Below are 18521 nucleotides of genomic sequence, written 5' to 3' on the forward strand. Positions count from 1 at the left end.
GGGGGCTGGGACTGAGTAACTGGTTAGGCCTTTCAAAGAGGCAGAAGTGAGGACTGCAGGTGCTGGAGCTCAGAGTCAAGAGAGTGGTGCTGGAAAAGCACAGCAGGTCAGGCAGCATCCAGGGAGCAGGAAAATCGACGTTTCGGGCAAAAACCCTTCATCAGGCTGGTGAACCTGTCGAATTCTGTACCAAAGGAGGCCCAGTCACTGAGTGTAAAGAGATTGTTTTTTTTAAATTTAAGGGCATCACGGAGCCTGAGGAGAAATTGGGAATGGTGGGAGGTAGACCGTAATCCTACAGAATGACGGAACAGGCTCAGAGGACTGAATGACCTCCTCCAGTTTCAGGTTTCTATGATGCTGTGGCTGGTCTTTCCCTCACCCACCTTCATCCCTCCCCCGAGAGTGATCCAGCACCTGGTCCAGATGCCCGTACAGTCGCAAGCACATGCACAGTCGGGGTAGTGGTCCTGTGCGTGTCAGCGTTCATTGCTGCACAAGTAAGTGATCACACCTAATCTAACGCACTTGTGGTTTCTCGTCCCAGATACTCGAAGTTATCGGATCCAGCAAACTGGCTCAAAATCGATCCACTCCAAGGACAGATTACCACCGTCGCCACACTCGATCGTGAATCCCCTTACGTTAAAAATAACATGTACAACGCAACGTTCCTGGCGTCAGACAGCGGTACGTGCTACACTGCTCCACCAGCTCAGCTAAACGGGTCATGTGCTAATCTCTGCCCTCCTTCCTATTTTCTTTTATGTCTTGACCTTGTGACTTGGCAGTGTTAAAGGTCACAGCGGCGCTGGTAAAGTGGTGCAAAGGTCCTTCCAATCTCCTCAGCTTGAGCCTTTTCAATGACGTAGACCAACCTTTGTGTTTTTCGGGTGAAATCTGAATCTTTCCTGCCTTGTAATGTTTGGTCTCCGCGTTTGTCGCAGTTGGTGTCATTTTTGTAGCTATGGTTATTTGTTTATTTAAAACCTCTCGGGTTCTGCCCTGCGCACCCACATCCCCCAGGGTTTGGGTTTCCCAGAGCCACAGCGCTGGATGAGGCTATTCGGCCCATCGTGCCTGCTCTCATTCTAAACCCTAGGGCCAATCTCCTGCCATTTCCCTACGTCCTGGTACACCATTTCCATTAAAATAATTATCCAGCGCCCCTCCTGAATGCCTCAATTGAAGAGTTATTAAGTATCTCTCATTGCCACTGCAATTGTCTTACAAATGCATTAATAATTGCAGTTCTTTGACCTAGTTCTGCTGTTCGATAAGGTCATGGCTGGATTTTAGCTTCCATTCTACAATCCTGCATATTCCCAATAATCTTTAATTCCCTTAGGAATCAAGAATCTATCCACCTCTACCTTAAGCCGAATCTTCTAATATTTTTATGTGGACAGAATAATTCTGTCGTGAAGAGTTGTTATTTTCATCAACCTGAACATGAACCCCTCCCCCAGGGCCTAGGTGGGAACCGGGAACCAGAGAGCACTCCCACTTTTTAATGCCTATCTGTGTGGCCCTGAATCTGGGGTCATTAACAGCGATGCGAAATGAGCTTGGAAGTGCTGACTTTCTGCCTGTAGCTGTTCCTCGGGTGTCCTCTGGGTGACGAGTCTGGCCTTTCAGAGACCATACAAAAATACGAACAGGAGTAGGCCATTCAACCCCTCGAGCCTGCTCCCCCATTCAATAGGATCATGGCTGATTCCTCACACCCACCTTCCTGCCCTTTCCCTCAATTCCCCGACTGATCTAGAATCTATCAATCTCAGCCTTAAATATACACAAGGACTCTGCACCCACAGCTCTCTGGGGCAAGGAGTTCCAAAGACCCACAACCCTCTGAGAGAAGGAATTCCTCCTCATCTCAGTCTGAAATTGGTGCCCCTTTATTCTGAGGCTGTACCCTCGGGTCCTCGACTCTCCCATGAGGGGAAACATCCTCTCGGCATTGAACCGATATGTTTCAAAAGGATCACTCTCATTCTTCAAAACTCTATAGAGAGTCCCAACCTGTTTAACCTTCGCTCATGAGACATTTCCTCTGTTCTGGTTGGGAAGGGGGTGTGGTTTGGTGTGCTGGCTCTTTCTGTGGCCCAGAGACATCTTGTGCACTCCTGGAAGAGAGGGTCAGAAAAAGCCCTGGTGGTGGTGGGTCAGTTGGGTCAGAAGTGAAGGGTTCCTGTTGAACTTCCACACCGGTCACCCCGAATCCAACATATCCCATGAACCTTGTTAGATATCAGAAAATGTCCCCTCTCCCCCCTCCACCCCCCCAGTGGGGAATCCAGGAGACACAATTTTTAAAATAAATAGAGGCCTACCTTTTAAGGCAGTGGTGAGAAAGAATTTATTTTTTCCAAGTTATTAAGTTCATTCAAGACAGAGTTAGATTTTTGATTTGACACATGTGGGCAGCACGGTAGCACAGTGGTTAGCACTACTGCCTCACAGCGCCAAAGACCTGGGTTCAATTCCTGCCTCAGGCGACATGGAGTTTGCACATTCTCCCCGTGTCTGCGTGGGTTTCCTCCAGGTGCTCCAGTTTCATCCCAAAGTCCAAAAATGTGCAGGTTAGGTGAATTGGCCATGCTAAATTGCCTGTAGTGTTAGGTGAAGGGGTAAATGTAGGAGAATGGGTCTGGGTGGATTGCGCTTCGGCGGGAGGGTGTGGACTTGTTGGGCCGAAGGGCCTGTTTCCACACTGTAAGTAATCTAATCTAATCTAATATCACAGGCCAATGTTGGGGTGTCAGGCTGAAGAGTGGAGTTGAGTTGACAATGAGATCCGCCATGATCTTCATCACTGGTTGGGTACAAGGACCAAAGGCCTAATCTGAACTTTTATACGTTACCTATGAGTCCCTCCTTCAATGTGATATTCAGTTGGAAGGGACAGCTACAGAGAAGGTTGATGCATTGGTAATCATTTTCCATAACTGGAGTCTGGAATGATTCCTGCAATTGGGAAGTTGCAAATATCACCCCGTAATTTGAGAGAGAGAGAAAGATACAACAGGGAATACATGAACAGGAAGGGTATAGAGGGATACAGATCCTGTAAGTGAAGACAGTTTTAGTATGGAAAGGCAGAATGTGTCTGCACAGACTTGAAGGCTCCGTTCCTGTGCTGTATTGTTCTTTGTTCCAGATCTGTTAGCCTTGCATCAGTGCTCAGAGGGGGAGAAGTATGAGAATCTGTTTAAAAGGATATGACACTTGGGTTAAAAAAGATTGGATTGGGCATGGTCAACATGGATTTGCACATGGGAAATTTGTATTTAACAAACTCTGAGCTGTTTGAGGATGTTACTTACAAAATTGATGAAGAGGAGGGTGTGGTACAGTCGGATTTAAAGAAGGTTTTTGATAAAGTCCCCACAGAAGGTTCATGAACAAAATTTAATGCACATGGTATGGGAAGTAATGTACTGGTGTGGATTAATGATTGTTTTCTCGCTCTTACCCAGAGAGTAGGAATAATTGGGTCATTCTCACGTTGACGAGCTGTAACTAATGAGCAGTGATTAGGCCCCAGCTGTTCACAAAATAGATCAGTCACTGAGAGGTAGGGACCAAACATGGCGTTTACAAAGCTAAGTGGGAATGGGTATCGTGAGGAAGATGCCAAATAGCTCCAAGCAGGTTTGGATAGGATGGGTGAATGGGCAAGAACGTGGAACATAGAAACATGTGAGGTTATCCACTTCAGTAAGATGAACAGATGTACAGAGAATTTCTCAAATGGTTGGGAAGTGTAGCTGTTGGGATTTAGGTGTCCTTGTGGAGAAGACACTGAAGACTAACATACAGATGCAGCACATTATTAGGAAGGCTAATGGAATGTTAGTCTTTATTCCAGGGGATTTGAGTACAGAAGCAGTGAACTCCAATTGTATAGGAGCTTGGTTAGACCCATACCTTGGGTACTGTGTGCAGGTTTGGTCTGCTTATCTCAGGAAGGATATTATTGCTATCGAGAATGTGTGCAATGAAGGCTCCCCAGGCTTGTTCCCAGGATGTTGGGACTGGCCTACGGAGAGAGATTGGGCAAACTGGGCCTACATTCACCAGAGTTTTGAAGAGTGAGAGGTGACCTCATGAAAACCAACAAACTGCTTAAGAGAGGGTAGGTGGGAGGCAGATGTTTCTCCTGGGTGGGGAGTCCAGAACCTAAAGGAACAATTTAAAATCAAGACTGAGATCATTTAGGTACGAGATGAGAGAAACTCAGTGAGTCTATCCAAGTTATTGCAGGCTGTGCACAAGTTTGATCTCCCTATCTCAGGGAGGATATTACCCGCCACTGAGCGAGTGCAGTGAAGGTTCCCCAGGGTTGTTCCTGGAATGATGGGAGTGGCCAATGGAGAGAGACGGGGCAAAGTCACCCTGTATTCACCAGAGTTTTGAAGAATGAGAGGTGGCCTCCCAGAATCCTACAAGATATTGAGAAGGACACACAGGGTAGATGTATGGAAGGTGTTTCCCTGGTTGGGGAGTCTAGAACACGGGGCACAACGTGATGGTTGTGACAAATTGGAAACATGGGAACATTTCCTGATGAAGGGCTCTGGCCCGAAACGTCGAATTTCCTGTTCCTTGGATGCTGCCTAACCTGCTGTGCTTTCACCAGCAACACATTTTCAGCTCTGATCTCCAGCATCTGCAGACCTCACTTTTTACTCGAACATGGGAACACAGGCAACTCACCATCCTGACCTGGAAATATATCATGATTCGGAGATGCCGGTGTTGGACTGGGGTGTACAAAGTTTAAAAAAATCACACAACACAAGGTTATGGTCCAACAGGTTTAATTGGAAGCACTAGCTTTCGGAGCGACGCTCCTTCATCACAACCACCTGATGAAGGAGCATCAATCCGAAAGCTAGAGCTTCTAATTAAACCTGTTGGACTATAACCTGGTGTTGTGTGATTTTTAACTTTGGAAATATATCACTGTTCCTTCAGTGTCACTGGATCAGAATCCTGGAATTCCCTCCCCAAGGACATTGTGGGTCTACCTACAGTGGTTTAAGAAGACAGCTCAACCCCTATCAAATTGCTGAGTTGAAGTGCAGCATCGTAATGATGATGGTTTTAAGGTTAGAGTAACGGTGTGAACTTGGGAATGAAGCACATGAGCTGCGCTCAGAGCGTTGACTGAGCTATAAATCTCTGTCAACCTTCATGATGATGTTTGTGTGACCAATTAACCGGTTTGAAGAATAAAGAAAGCAGGTGAAGTTAGCTGGGTGAAGAAGTTAATTAAGGGTTTAACCATGCTCTACATTTCTTTACAGATTGGTTCCGATGCGATTGGAGACAGTGTGAGTGGGAATAAGGTTGTCTTGTGCTGTGGGCTTGTTATAGTTTGTGCTTTGTGCAGTCGCTTTGGGGACACATATTCAAGGATGAGCAATTGGAAGGGATGTGCTGATTTCCAGGCTGCAATTTGTTTTGCTGCAAGTGTAATCACATATGGTGCAAGGAACATTAATGCTCCTCAGGATGGAGATGGATGGGGGAACTTGCCTGTGGAGTCTAATCCCTCCGACACACTGCCATCTGGTGTGTGCTGTTTGTGTGACTTCTGTTGGCGATTTGCTTTAACACTTGCTGGGTTATGGAGATATCATTTAACCCTGCAGTGCTGGGCAGGCTGATGCTGCTTGAAGTGTACCTGTTTGTTCAGGAGAAGTGTTTTACAAAGTTTTGCTGATGTTTGGAAAACTGTCTTCACGTAAGTTGGCTGGCGTAGAGTGGGTCATTTTGGAAAGTAGTGGGGAGGAAAAGTGTGGGTTGTGAAGGGCTGGGTTTGTTAATGATCTCCTCTTATTGCTGTCCAGGTATCCCTCCAGCAAGTGGGACAGGCACTCTGCAGATCTACCTGCTCGACGTCAATGACAATGCGCCACATGTCTTCCCTGAGGAAGTCTCCATTTGCGAGAAGCCGGATCCCAATGCCATTAACATCACCGCTACTGACACCGATATCGACCCAAACACGGGGCCGTTTGCCTTTGAGCTCCCTGACAGCCCGGCGGACATCAGGAAGAACTGGACGATAACCCGGCTCAACGGTGAGTACAACCCCAACGCCGGCGTACCAATTCTCAAGACTGGGTCTGACAGTTCTGTAAAAGGCGAGACAGGAAACACAAACCGTTACAGTGCAGGCTGGGGCTGTTTTCCCTGGAGCGTCGGAGGCTGAGGGGTGGGATTTTATACAGGTTTATAAAATCATGAGGGGCATGGAGAGGGTAAATAGACAAAGTCTCTTCCCTGGGGTGGGCGAGTCCAGAACTAGACAGCATAGGTTTAGGGTGAGGGGGGGAAAGATATGAAAGAGACCAAAGGGGCAACTTTTTCACACAGAGGGTGGTATGTGTATGGCATAAGCTGCCAGAGGAAGTGGTGGAGGCTGGTACAAATGCACCATTTAAGAGGCATCTGGATGGGTATATGAACAGGAAGGGTTTGGTGGGATATGGGCCAGGTGCTGGCAGGCGGGACTAGATTAATTTAGACTCACTGGAAACCTGCGGTCCCTCACATTTCCAGACGGAGCATTCCAGAGCCTGACTACTCACTGGGTGAAAAAGATTTTAACCTCGCATCACCCTCGCTTTGTCTGCGCCTCACTTTAAATCCATATTCCCCTCGTTTTTTGCTCATTTTATACTTGGGAGCAGTTCTCCCTACCTACTCCATCCAACCCTTGCCCGATTTTGAAAACCTCTGTCGAACCCTTCTCAGTTTCCCTCTCTCTGAGGAGAACAGTCCCAACTTTCCCTCTCTTCCTCATCGCTGAAGATCGTCATCCCTGGAATGGTTCTTCTAAATCGCTTCTGCACTCCCTCCGATCCAATTCACATCCTCCCTGTCATGTGGCACCCACAACTGTCCACATTTATGTAGCCCCTCTGGCAGACTGGGGCCATCACAAGGAGCTGAGCTTTCGCATGATGTGGTGGTGTTGAAAATGGGGTGGATAGCCAGCTTTACAACTTGGCGTGTCCCTGCCCCAACCCGTCATTGCAAGATCGACGAAGGAACGAATGGGATTTGAGTCACGGGAGCCATTCCCCCTGTTCCTCCTGCTGGCCATAGGAGCTTTCTCAGCTTCCTGAGAGATCAGTCAGTGTCTCTGAGTGAGAGTGCTGCTGTGTCAAGGGGGCCATCTTTCAGATGAGATGTTAAACCAGGACCCCGTCTACTTCCTGGGGCGGAATGCTTCACGCTACTTCAGTAAGAATAATGATTTGGAGATGCTGGTGTTGGACTGGGGTGTACAAAGTTAAAAATCACACAACACCAGGTTATAGTCCAACAGGTTTAATTGGAAGCACACTAGCTTTCGGAGTAACGCTCCTTCATCAGGTGGTAGTAGAGGGCTCAATCGCAACCAACAGATAAAGGAGGAGCCATTGTCATTCAGAACTGTGTTACGATCGAGCCCTCCACAATCACCTGATGAAGGAGTAGCACCCCGAAAGCTAGTGCTTCCAATTAAACCTGTTGGACTATAACCTGGTGTTGTGCGATTTTTAACTCGACAAGAATGGGTGAGCTACCTCTGATATTCATGGCTGGCTGTCATCCCTGGATCAGCATTAGTGTACCTGGTCCCTCTGTGCGAATCGTGCACTTGTGCCACCTTCACTGAGCTTCAAGACTTACTTCTTTGAGGTGTCGCGAGAGGCGCTGTAGCAATGCAAGTTGCCTTAAACACCTTCATGCTATTTGGTGTAAGGTTTAGATTTCAGTTTGAGCAGACACCTGTGTTTTCAGTCCCCAGATACTGGTTTGGGAAGACCATAGGCAGTGTCCATATGAAGGCAACGGTGGCCTATATAAGGCTGCTTCCTCTCATAACACCCACCGGTCTCCCACCCTGCCACCCCGCACTGCTCAGAGTCAGGGGCTGGCTTAAGTGATTAGGTTGTTATGTTAATTCTGGGCTGGCCATGATGTGGAGGTGATAAGAGTTTCACTGGGGTGGATGAAGTTAAAAATCAGAGTGTGTTGCTTGGAAAGCGCAGCAGGTCAGGCAGCATCCAAGGAGCAGGAGAATCGACGTTTCGTTGGAAATCCCTGATGAAGGGCTTTTGCCGGAAACATCAACTCTCCTGCTCCTCGGATGCTGCCTGACCTGCTGGGCTTTTCCAGCACCACATACTCTCGACTCTGACCTCCGGCATCTGCAGTGCTCACTTTCTCAAAGTTTAAAAATTACGCAGCACCAGGTTATAGTCCAACAGGTTAATTTGGAAGCACTAGCTTTCAGAGCGCTGCTCCTTCATCAGGTGGTTGTCAGGTAACTATCTTCTATTAAACAAAAGCGCACACACTAAATCCCACCCCAACCTCTGAAATCATTTGAGAAATCTTTTGATTTGGTTTCACTTCAGCCCCACAGCTCCTGATCTTTGGGCACCTGGTGCCGAGGGGTGGGGGCGGATCAGAGGGATCTCCCCGTGGGTCTGGGCCTGGTCCAGGCTGGTAATAAACTGGTGCTGGCAGCGAGTCATGGAGGGGTCATCTCTCCCCTCTTCCCCAGTTACATTGATGCCCGGGTGACACTGGAGAAGCAGCACACAGTGCCCATCAGTGCTCTCAATGTCTTTAGAGAGAAAGGGAAAAAAGGATTGAAATGGTTTTTTTTTTTTCTTTTTTTTTTGTTCTTTTTTTTCTCTTTTTCTTAATTTAACCCCCACACTCCCGCCTAACTGCGGTCGTGCTTATTTTTTCCCCAGCACCCATGGTGTGTGTGTGAGCAGGTGTGAGACGCAGTGAGAGACACAGTGCACAAATCTTTATTTAATTTCCACCACCAGGAAGAAAGGAAACACCCGAGTGGCCTCCCCAGTTTGTATTTTTTTTGCCCTTCACATCAAAGACACTCCTGTTTATTTTTTTTCTCTCTTTTTTTAAGATAGGAAAACACCCAGGTGGCCATTGAAATGCTTTATTCCACTCCCCCCACCCCCTGGCCACCTCCATGTTAATTTAGCCCCCTCCCACTCGTTTTACTTATTGCATGTAAATGTTGAACTGGCTGCATTGGTGTTTTAACTGCTGGTAGTTAAGCGCACACTAAATCTTGCGTCGTGTCTCCCACTGCAGTCCTCACCTTTAGCTTTCTGCACTCTACACTCCAGGTCAATACATTCTCAGCCAGTCTCCCATCACCTTCATTCTCACACAGGCCAAGGCCCTGTCACTGTTCATCCCGGTACTCACTGATCTGCGCTGGCTCCCACTCTCAATTTTAACATTTTCACCAAACCCCTATCTCCGTAAGCTTGCTATAATCCCCCAGGATCTCTGCCCCATCCACCCTCCTGAGCAATAATGATTCCCATCACTCCTCTGAGACCTACTGCAGAAATCCGAAACTCCTGACCGTAACGAACCCGTTCATTTGAATGGGAAATTTGCCTCCCCACAGCCCCCGCTCCTTCGTTCTGGAATGTTCCATGTGATGTGTTCAGGCCATGAGTAACTGAAACTGACTCCATGGATACGGTGGTCGCACTGTATTTAAATTATTTCTTGCAACCCAAGAACATACAAGGCTATGGACCAAGTGCTAGAAAACGGGACAAGAGCAGATCGATGCTTGATGACAGGCACAGACAGGATGGGCCGAAGGGCCTCTATCCATGGGTGTGTGGCAGGGGAAATGAGATGCTGATCCCTAAAACCTCATCTTGGGTCCAAGCTCTTGGCTGCCTTTCGTTTCTTTATTTTCCTGTGGGTGTTCCTGGTCGGGTCAGCATTTATAACTCATCCCTAATTGCCCGGGGGCATTCAAAGCTGACCCCATTATTGTGAATCTGGAGTCACGTGTAGGCCAGACCAGGTGAGGATGGCAAATTTCCCTCCCTGAAGGACATTAGTGACCCAGATGGGTTTTTACAGCAATCGGCGATCATTAAGACCAAGTCCAGAGTTTTATTGAATTTAAGTTCCATCTTCTGCTGTGCTGGGATTCGAACCCGGGTCCCCAGAGCGTTACAAGGTCTCCAGGTTAATCTCACTAGACAACCCCAGACTAGATCAGCCATGATTGTATTGAATGGTGATCAGGCTCGAGGGGCTGAATGGCCTACTCCTGCTCCTAGTGCTTATGTTGCCATCTCTTGAGGTTAGCTTTTTAATTCCAGTTTATTGACTGATTTTAATTTTTTTTTCACTGATGGCGCATGGACATTGCTGGCTGGGTCAGTATTTACTGTCCATCCCAAGTTAGAAGCACAGAAGAATAATAGAATCTCTACAGTGCGGGAGCAGGCCATTCGGCCCATAAGGTCGATGCCGACCTGCTGAAGAGTATCCCACCCAGACCCACCCCATTTCTATAACCCTGCATTCCCCATGGCCAATCCATCCTAAGTTGCACATCTTCAGGCTGTGGGAGGAACCTGGAGGAAACCCACGCAGACACGGGGAGAACGTGCAAACTCCACACAGACAGTCACCCCTGAGGCTGGAATTGAACCCAGGTCCCTGGTGCTGTGAGGCAGCAGTGCTAACCACTGAGCCACTGTGCTGCCCTAGAGTCGCTGAGTGGTCAGAGGATGTGGTGACGTTTGAACTTGTCTCTCTAGAGTATTAGACTGGGCCTGTGGATTATTCTTTAACTGGCATTATCTCTACACCACCAAGTTCTCCTCTTTCACCCCCCCCACCCACTCAACCTCAATTCCTGTCCAATTGCATTACCCCTAAAGCCCCTTGAGATTAAAATGTAATCATTTTAACGAGTTGTTGTGCCTGTCTTTTCTTTCCTCATTTCCTGTCAGGAGTACGTCATACTACACAGTTTTGTGACAAAAAGCCCCCCTGCATTTGTATAGCGTGGAGGGAACGGGGTGTGTGGGGTGGGGGAGTGTGCGGGGTTTGCTGGTAGTGTACCAATGAGTTCTCTCACAGTTCGTTACGTTGTGTTTTAGGTGATTACGCGCAATTGAGACTGAAGATTGGAACCCTCGACGATGGCCTTTATAGAGTGCCGATCATGATCATGGACTCTGGAAACCCGCCTATGTCTGCGACCTCTGACCTCCTTGTCAAGGTGTGTCCCTGTGATGAAAATGGCGACTGTACATCAGTCCAGGCAATAGTTGCGGCTGGCTTGGGGACTGGGGCTATCATCGCCATTCTGCTGTGCATCATCATCCTACTCAGTGAGTACCCACTAAGCCTTCTCATTGATGTCATATTCCCAGAGTTTGGCTCCTCTCTCCCCTCCCTGTGACAGTGAAGAGGGTTACCTCGGATTACAACGGGATCTTGATCAGATGAGCCATTGGGCTGAGGAGTGGCAGATGGAGTTTAATTCAGATACGTGCTACATTTTGGGAAAACAAACGTTAGCAGCACTTATACACTGAATGGTAAGGTCCTAGGGAGTGTTGCTGAACAAAGAGACCTTGGAGTGCAGGTTCATAGCTCCTTGGAAGTAGAGTCTCAGGTAGATAGGATAGTGAAGAAGACGTTTGGTATGCTTTCCTTTATTGGTCAAAGTATTGAGTGCAGGAGATGGGAGGTCATGTTGCGGCTGTACAGGACATTGGTTAGGTTACTGGTGGAATATTGCATACAATTCTGGTCTCCTTCCTATTGGAAAGATGTTGTGAAACTTGAAAGGGTTCAGAAAAGATTTATAAGGATGTTGCCAGGGTTGGAGGATTTGAACTACAGGGAGAGGCTGAACAGGCTGGGGCTGTTTTTCCTGGAGAGTCGGAGGCTGAGGGGTGACCTTATAGAGGTTTACAAAATTATGAGGGGCATGGATAGGATAAATGGGCAAAGTCTTTTCCCTGAGTCCAGAACTAGAGGGCATAGAGTCATAGAGATGTACAGCATGGAAACAGACCCTTCGGTCCAACCCGTCCATACTGAACAGATATCCCAACCCAATCTAGTCCCACCTGCCGGCACCCGGCCCATATCCCTCCAAACCCTTGCTATTCATATACCCATCCAAATGCCTCTTAAATGTTGTAATTGTACCAGCCTCCACCACTTCCTCTGGCAGCTCATTCCATACACGTACCACCCTCTGTGTGAAAAAGTTGCCCCTTAGGTCTCTTTTATATCTTTCCCCTCTCACCCTAAACCAATGCCCTCTAGTTCTGGACTCCCCCACCCCAGGGAAAAGACTTTGTCTATTTACCCTATCCATGCCCCTAATTGTTTTGTCAACCTCTATTAGGTCACCCCTCAGCCTCCGATGCTCCAGGGAAAACAGCCCCAACCTGTTGAGCCTCTCCCTATAGCTCAGATCCTCCAACCCTGGCAACATCCTTGTAAATCTTTTCTGAACCCTTTCAAGTTTCACAACATCTTTCCGATAGGAAGGAGACCATAGGTTTTAGGGTGAGAGGGGAAAGATATAAAAGAGACCTAAGGGGCAACTTTTTCATGCAGAGGGTGGTACGTGTATGGAATGAGCTGCCAGAGGAAGTGGTGGAGGCTGGTGCAATTGCAACATTTAAGAGGCATTTGGATGGGTATATGAATAGGAAGGGTTTGGCAGATGGGACTAGATTCGGATGGGATATTTGGTCACTTGAACCGAGGGGTCTGTTTCCGTGTTGTACGTCTCTATGACTCTCTGTGTAGTCAGGCCATGAATAATCAAGGCTTGAATCCCCCACTGGTCATCAATCCAGAAGATCCTGGTTGGGATTTGCTGCATCCAGAGAGTGGAACTCACTGCCTGGTGGAAGCAGAAATCCTCACAACATTTGCCTCATACAGCAGATTGCCCCGTACCCGCAGGGAGCACATTCCAAGAGCTACCATGGGAAACCCGAAACCCCTGATAGTATTTTATTTGAATGGGAAATCTACCTCCCAGTAGCCCCCCTGCTCCCTGGCTCTGGAATGTTCCATGTAATATGTTCGGGCCATGGTTAACTGAAACCGAATCCGTGGATAACGGGGTGGTCGCACTGTATTTAAATTATTGCTTGAACCCCAAGAGCATACAAGGCTATGGACCGAGTGCTAGAAAACGGGGCAAGAATAGATCGATGCTTGATGACAGGCACAGACAGGATGGGCCGAAAGGCCTCTATCCGTGGATGTGTGGCAGGGGAATTGAAATGCTGAAGTGACAAAGTATTTGCAGTCAACCCCATGAGAGTTTAAGGGGCGATTGTTCCGGCTGTTGACAATGTGGTTCACCTTCCAACTCCCCAAAACCTGTCCACCATCGACAAGGTACAACTCAGGAGTGTGATGGAATAGTCCTCACTTGCCTGGATGGGGACAGCTCCTACAACACTCAAAATGCTCGATGCCACCCAGAACAAAGCAGCCGTTTGATTGGCACCACATCCACAAACATCCACTCCCTCCACCACCATTGCTCAGTAACAGCAGTGTGTACCCTTTATAAGATGCACTGCAGAAATTCACCAAAGATCCTCAGACAGCACCTTCCAAACCCACAATCACTTCCATCTCAGTAAATGTTCCCCATTGTCCCAGCTACTAGAGACGACCAGCAGTGATTAACCTGAGAGTCAGCACAGACTCAGGTGACAGGACAAGGTTAAGAAGGTAGGACCTTGAGATTGGCCTCAGCTGGAATTGAACCCACACTGTTGGCATCAGTCTGCCTTGCAAACCAGCCATCCAGCCAACTAAACTAAACTCCTCTTACTCACACTTCCATCTGGAAGGACAAGGGCAGCAGGTACATGGGAACACCACCCCCTGCAAGTTCCCCTCCAAGCCCCTCAACATCCTGACTTGGAAATATATCGCCGTTCCTTCAGTGTGGCTGGGTCAGAATCCTGGAATTCCCTCCCTCAGGGCATTGTGGGTCTACCCACAGCACATGGACATCAGCGGTTCAAGAAGGCAGCTCACTGTCCATAGTATAGCACCCTCAGCACCTAGCTGGGTCGTATTTAGTTTGTGTTCATCTCCACAAACAGAGCAGCAGTCCCAGCATGCCATACTTGTTGCAGTCCTGAAGGAGCACTTATTGTTGCAATGACAAGGGAAAACCAAGCCTGCCCCCTCCACCAGCCCAATCTTCCACCTTTGTAAAGGTAATACAGTTATTCTGAAGATGATGGTGGGGGGATTGATGATGTAGTGATAGTGTCCGTGGTAATCCAAAGGGCCAAACCCTGCTCCTGAGACCTGAACTCTGATGGTGCAAAGGTGTCTTTTTCTTTGTTGGCATTTGTTGCCCAACAGAGCGCTGTTCATATTGCTGTAGGTCTGGAGTCACATGTAGGCCAGACTGAGTAAGGTTGGCAGATCTCCTTCCCTAAAGGGCGTTAGTGAACCAAATGGGTTTTTCCAACAATCAGCGATGGTCTCCTGGTCAGTGTGAGGCCAGCTCTTGATTTCCGATGTTATTGAATTCAGATTTCACCATGTCTGCAGAACGTCAGCCTGGGATTCCTGACTATAGGAGAAAGTGAGGTCTGCAGATGCTGGAGATCAGAGCTGCAAATGTGTTGCTGGAAAAGCGCAGCAGGTCAGGCAGCATCCAAGGAACAGGAAATTCGACGTTTCGGGCATAAGCCCTTCTTCAGATTCCTGAAGAAGGGCTTATGCCCGAAACGTCAAATTTCCTGTTCCTTGGATGCTGCCTGACCTGCTGCGCTTTTCCAGCAACACATTTTTCATTCCTGACCAAAGGACAATGACAGTACCACTACACCGTTGGCCGGTGGGATGTGAATTCTGTTAATAAAGCCAAAATTGAAAGCTGGTCTAGGGGATGGTGACCATCTATCTATTATTGTAAAACCCCATCTGACTCACTAATGTCCTTTAGGGAGGGAAATCTGCAGTCCCTACCTGGTCTGATTCAGACCCACAGCAACGTTCTTATGTCAGCCATTCCATAGAATGAAGAGCGTGGGATTCATCCTGATGTGCTGATTCCTATTTATCCCGAGTCAACAGCACTGAAATAGCTGACCTGTTGTTCTTATTACTGTTTGTACAAATTAGCTGACCACATTACAACAGTCACTGCACACAGAATTAGTTTTTTTTCACCATTCTATCATGGGACATATGAGTCGCTGACTGGGCCAACATTTATTGCCCCATCCCTAATATCCCTGACAAAAATTATACAGGGTTGATTTGTCCTGGATGGTGTCAAGCTTGAGTGTTGTTGGAGCTGCCCCCATCCAGGCATCACACACTGACTCATGGCTTTGTAGGTGGTGGACATGGGAAGACAGAGTAGGTCATTCAACCCCTCCAGTGTGTTCCAACCAGTCAATGGGATTGTGGCTGTAACCCCAACTTCAGATACCTGCCTTTAACCCATAACTGTTAGTACCTTTGTTTAACACAAATGTACCTGTCTCTGATTTAAAATTAACAACTGTTTCGGGTATCCACTGCTTGGTTGTGGAAGAGTTGGGGAATAAGCAGGTGAGGCACTTGCTGCTGGATTTCCAGCTACTGACTTGCTGTTGTAGCCACTGCATTAGTATAGCCGCCAGTCCAGTCCAGTTCAGTTTCTGGTCAGTGCACACACACCCAGCCACACCCCACACTTTGGAGCGTCCAGAGGTTACACAGATACATAAGCAAGGAACAGGAGTAGGCTATTCGGCCCTTCAAGCCTGCACTCCCATTCAGTAAGATCGTGACTGATCTGATTTTTAACTTCAATTCTACCTTTCTGCATATTCCTCCAATAATCTTTCCTCTCCTTGGGTCTGCATGAATCTGTCTCCTGCTGCCTTTAAAGATTTTTATAGATTCTACATCCAGTGCTGTTTGAGGAAGGGATTTCCAACAACGCCCAACCTTCTGGGAGAAAGAGAGGTTCGCGATGGGTGCGATCGCAATTCAAGTTTATTTTTCTGGTTTTGCTTCCAGTCTTAGTCTTGCTGTTTGTCATCTGGATGAAGCGTCGTGACAAGGAACGGCAAGCCAAGCAGTTACTCATTGACCCGGAGGATGACGTGAGGGACAACATCTTGAAATATGATGAGGAGGGGGGCGGAGAGGAAGATCAGGTGAGGTGGGGGGGGTCGGGTGGTCTGTCAGTGTGAGGGAGGGGTCGGAGCGATAGGGACAGGGTCGGGAACAAGTGGTCAGCGCGAGTAGGGTGGGGTTAAAGAAGTAATTGGAGGGTCAGGGAGTGAGGGGATGGCGGGCAGTGAGGGGGGGGGTGTCACAGGGACAGGGAACAAGGGAACAGGGCTGAGTTGGGGGGGGATAGAGAGTGAGGGGTTTCCCAGGGAGTGAAGGGGTTCACAGAGGGGATGGGGGAGTGAGGGGGGCACAGGGAGTAATGGCGGTTCACGGAGTGAGGAGGGCAGGGGAGTGTGGGGGGTGGTCACAGAGAGAAGGGACGGGGAGTGAGGGGGTGGGGATTAAGGAGTTTCACGGAGTTGGGGGGGTTCACAGCAAGGGGGTGGGGATGCAGAGAGGGAGGAGGTAGGGAATGTGGCCGGGGATAGCGGGAGAGTGGTGGAGGTTGGGGCATTGAGGTGGAGAGGGAGATGGGGGGGTTGGAGATTGAGGGGGAGAGGGAGATGCAGAGGGCTGGGAGAGGGGAGTGAGAGGGGGGTGGGTGATTGAGGGGAGTGGTGATTGAGAGGAGTGGGTGATTGAGGGGGTGAGGGAGATGCAGAGGGCTGGGAGAGGGTAGTGAGAGGAGTGGGTGATTGAGGGGAGTGGGTGATTGAGGGGGCGAGGCAGTGAGGGCAGGGTTACTGGGAGTGCAGTGGGACACTGCCTGAGGGTGACTCCCCGCTGAGCCATTGCGTTGTACCTGCCCTCAGGATTATGACCTCAGCCAGCTCCAACAACCCGACGCGGTGGAGCCCGATGCGATCAAACCCATGGGGATCCGGCGAGTGGATGAGCGGCCAATCCATGCCGAGCCTCAGTATCCAGTCCGTTCAGCAGCTCCTCACCCGGGCGACATCGGAGACTTCATCAATGAGGTACGGTGGACCCTTTCACATGGAGAAACATAAATGTGGGAGGGATAGCAGCTCAGTGGGGCCAAATGGTTGACCTCTGAACTGTATGGGCACCCAGTATATCTGTCTACAGCAGGCAAGCACAGGCATGCAGGGCTGAGTGGCCGCCTCCTTTACTGTTGTGGAAACGTCAATAATAGAAGCTGGTGTAGGCCATTCAGTCCTTCGAACCTGCTCCACTAGTCAATATTAATACAGCTGATCATCCACCTCCATCCCCTGTTGCTGCTTTCTGTCCCCATACCCTTCAATCCCTTTACACCCAAGAACAAAGGTTGGAGGATCTGAGCTACAGGGAGAGGCTGAACAGGCTGGGGCTGTTTTCCCTGGAGCGTCGGAGGCTGAGGGGTGACCTTATAGAGGTTTATAAAATCATGAGAGGCATGGATAGGGTAAGTAGACAAAGTATTTTACCTGGGGTGGGGGAGTCCAGAACTAGAGGGCATAGGTTTAGGATGAGTGGGGAAAGATATAAAAGAGACCTAAGGGGCAACGTTTTCACACAGAGGGTGGCACGTGTATGGAATGAGCTGCCTGAGGATGTGGTGGAGGCTGGTACAATTACAACATTTAAGAGGCATTTGGATGGGTATATGAATAGGAAGGGTTTGGAGGGATATGGGCCGGGTGCTGGCAGGTGGGACTAGATTGGGTTGGGATATCTGGTCGGCATGGACGGGTTGGACTGAAGGGTCTGTTTCCATGCTGTACATCTCTATGACTACCTGAAGTTCTCTTTCCCCAACACCTCTGTGGGTCTTCCCCATGTTCTATTGTTTAAAAATAAAATCCTGTAACCTTCCCCCTCATCATCTCCCCTCCCATCTTCGACATCCCTGCTCCCCCCTCATCATCCATCCCCCACCACCGCTCATTTCAACCCCCACCACCGCTCATCTCTCACGCCCCCCCCGCTCATCTCACGCCCCCCCCGCTCATCTCACGCCCCCCAGCTCATCTCACGCTCCCTGTTCATCCCACGCTCCCTGCTCATCTCCCCCCCCCCCCCCCGCTCTTCCCCCCCGTACATCTCTTTCCCCCCCGCTCATCTTTACCCTGCGCACTCATCTTCCTCCCCCCGCGCTCATCCTCCTGCCCTGCGCGCTCATCTCCCCCCTCCCATGCTCATCTTCTCTCCCCCCCCCCCCCCCCCCCCCCCCCGGCAGCTTAACTCCTCGTCCCCTAACCCCCATTCCTCCTCCTCCTCCCCCTCCCCCCACACCAGCCCGCACCCTCATCCCACCATGTGGCTCCCTGTCAAATTTTATTTAAGAATGCTGCTCTGAAGCATATTGGAGGAACATGGTGCAGCAATGAAGGCGCTGCGTAAATGCAGTTTATTGCTCCATCTATCACCTTGGCTGCACGTGTCCGATTAAACCCATTCCTGAGCAGGAGGTGATGACTGTTGTTCATGGAGCTATCCTGTGGGCTCTGGGTCATTAAGGAGCTGCTCTCAAACTTGAGTCAGGACCTCAGACGGAGTTTCTAAACTCAGAGGATGATGAG

General features: G+C 49.1%; 1 protein-coding gene across 1 annotated transcript in view; it reads left to right on the forward strand.

The window, feature by feature from the left end:
• LOC132815116 (cadherin-2-like) overlaps positions 1-18521 on the forward strand; it is a 213676-nt gene that overhangs the window by 183179 nt on the left and 11976 nt on the right. Inside the window, exons 11-15 of the mRNA XM_060823890.1 lie at positions 548-690; positions 5862-6095; positions 10974-11207; positions 15898-16037; positions 16809-16973. Coding sequence (XP_060679873.1) covers positions 548-690; positions 5862-6095; positions 10974-11207; positions 15898-16037; positions 16809-16973 — 916 coding nt within the window. The remainder of the gene's footprint in view (positions 1-547; positions 691-5861; positions 6096-10973; positions 11208-15897; positions 16038-16808; positions 16974-18521) is intronic.

Source organism: Hemiscyllium ocellatum, chromosome 4 (genome assembly GCF_020745735.1).
Source record: "Hemiscyllium ocellatum isolate sHemOce1 chromosome 4, sHemOce1.pat.X.cur, whole genome shotgun sequence".
NCBI classification, from domain to species: Eukaryota; Metazoa; Chordata; class Chondrichthyes; order Orectolobiformes; family Hemiscylliidae; genus Hemiscyllium; species Hemiscyllium ocellatum.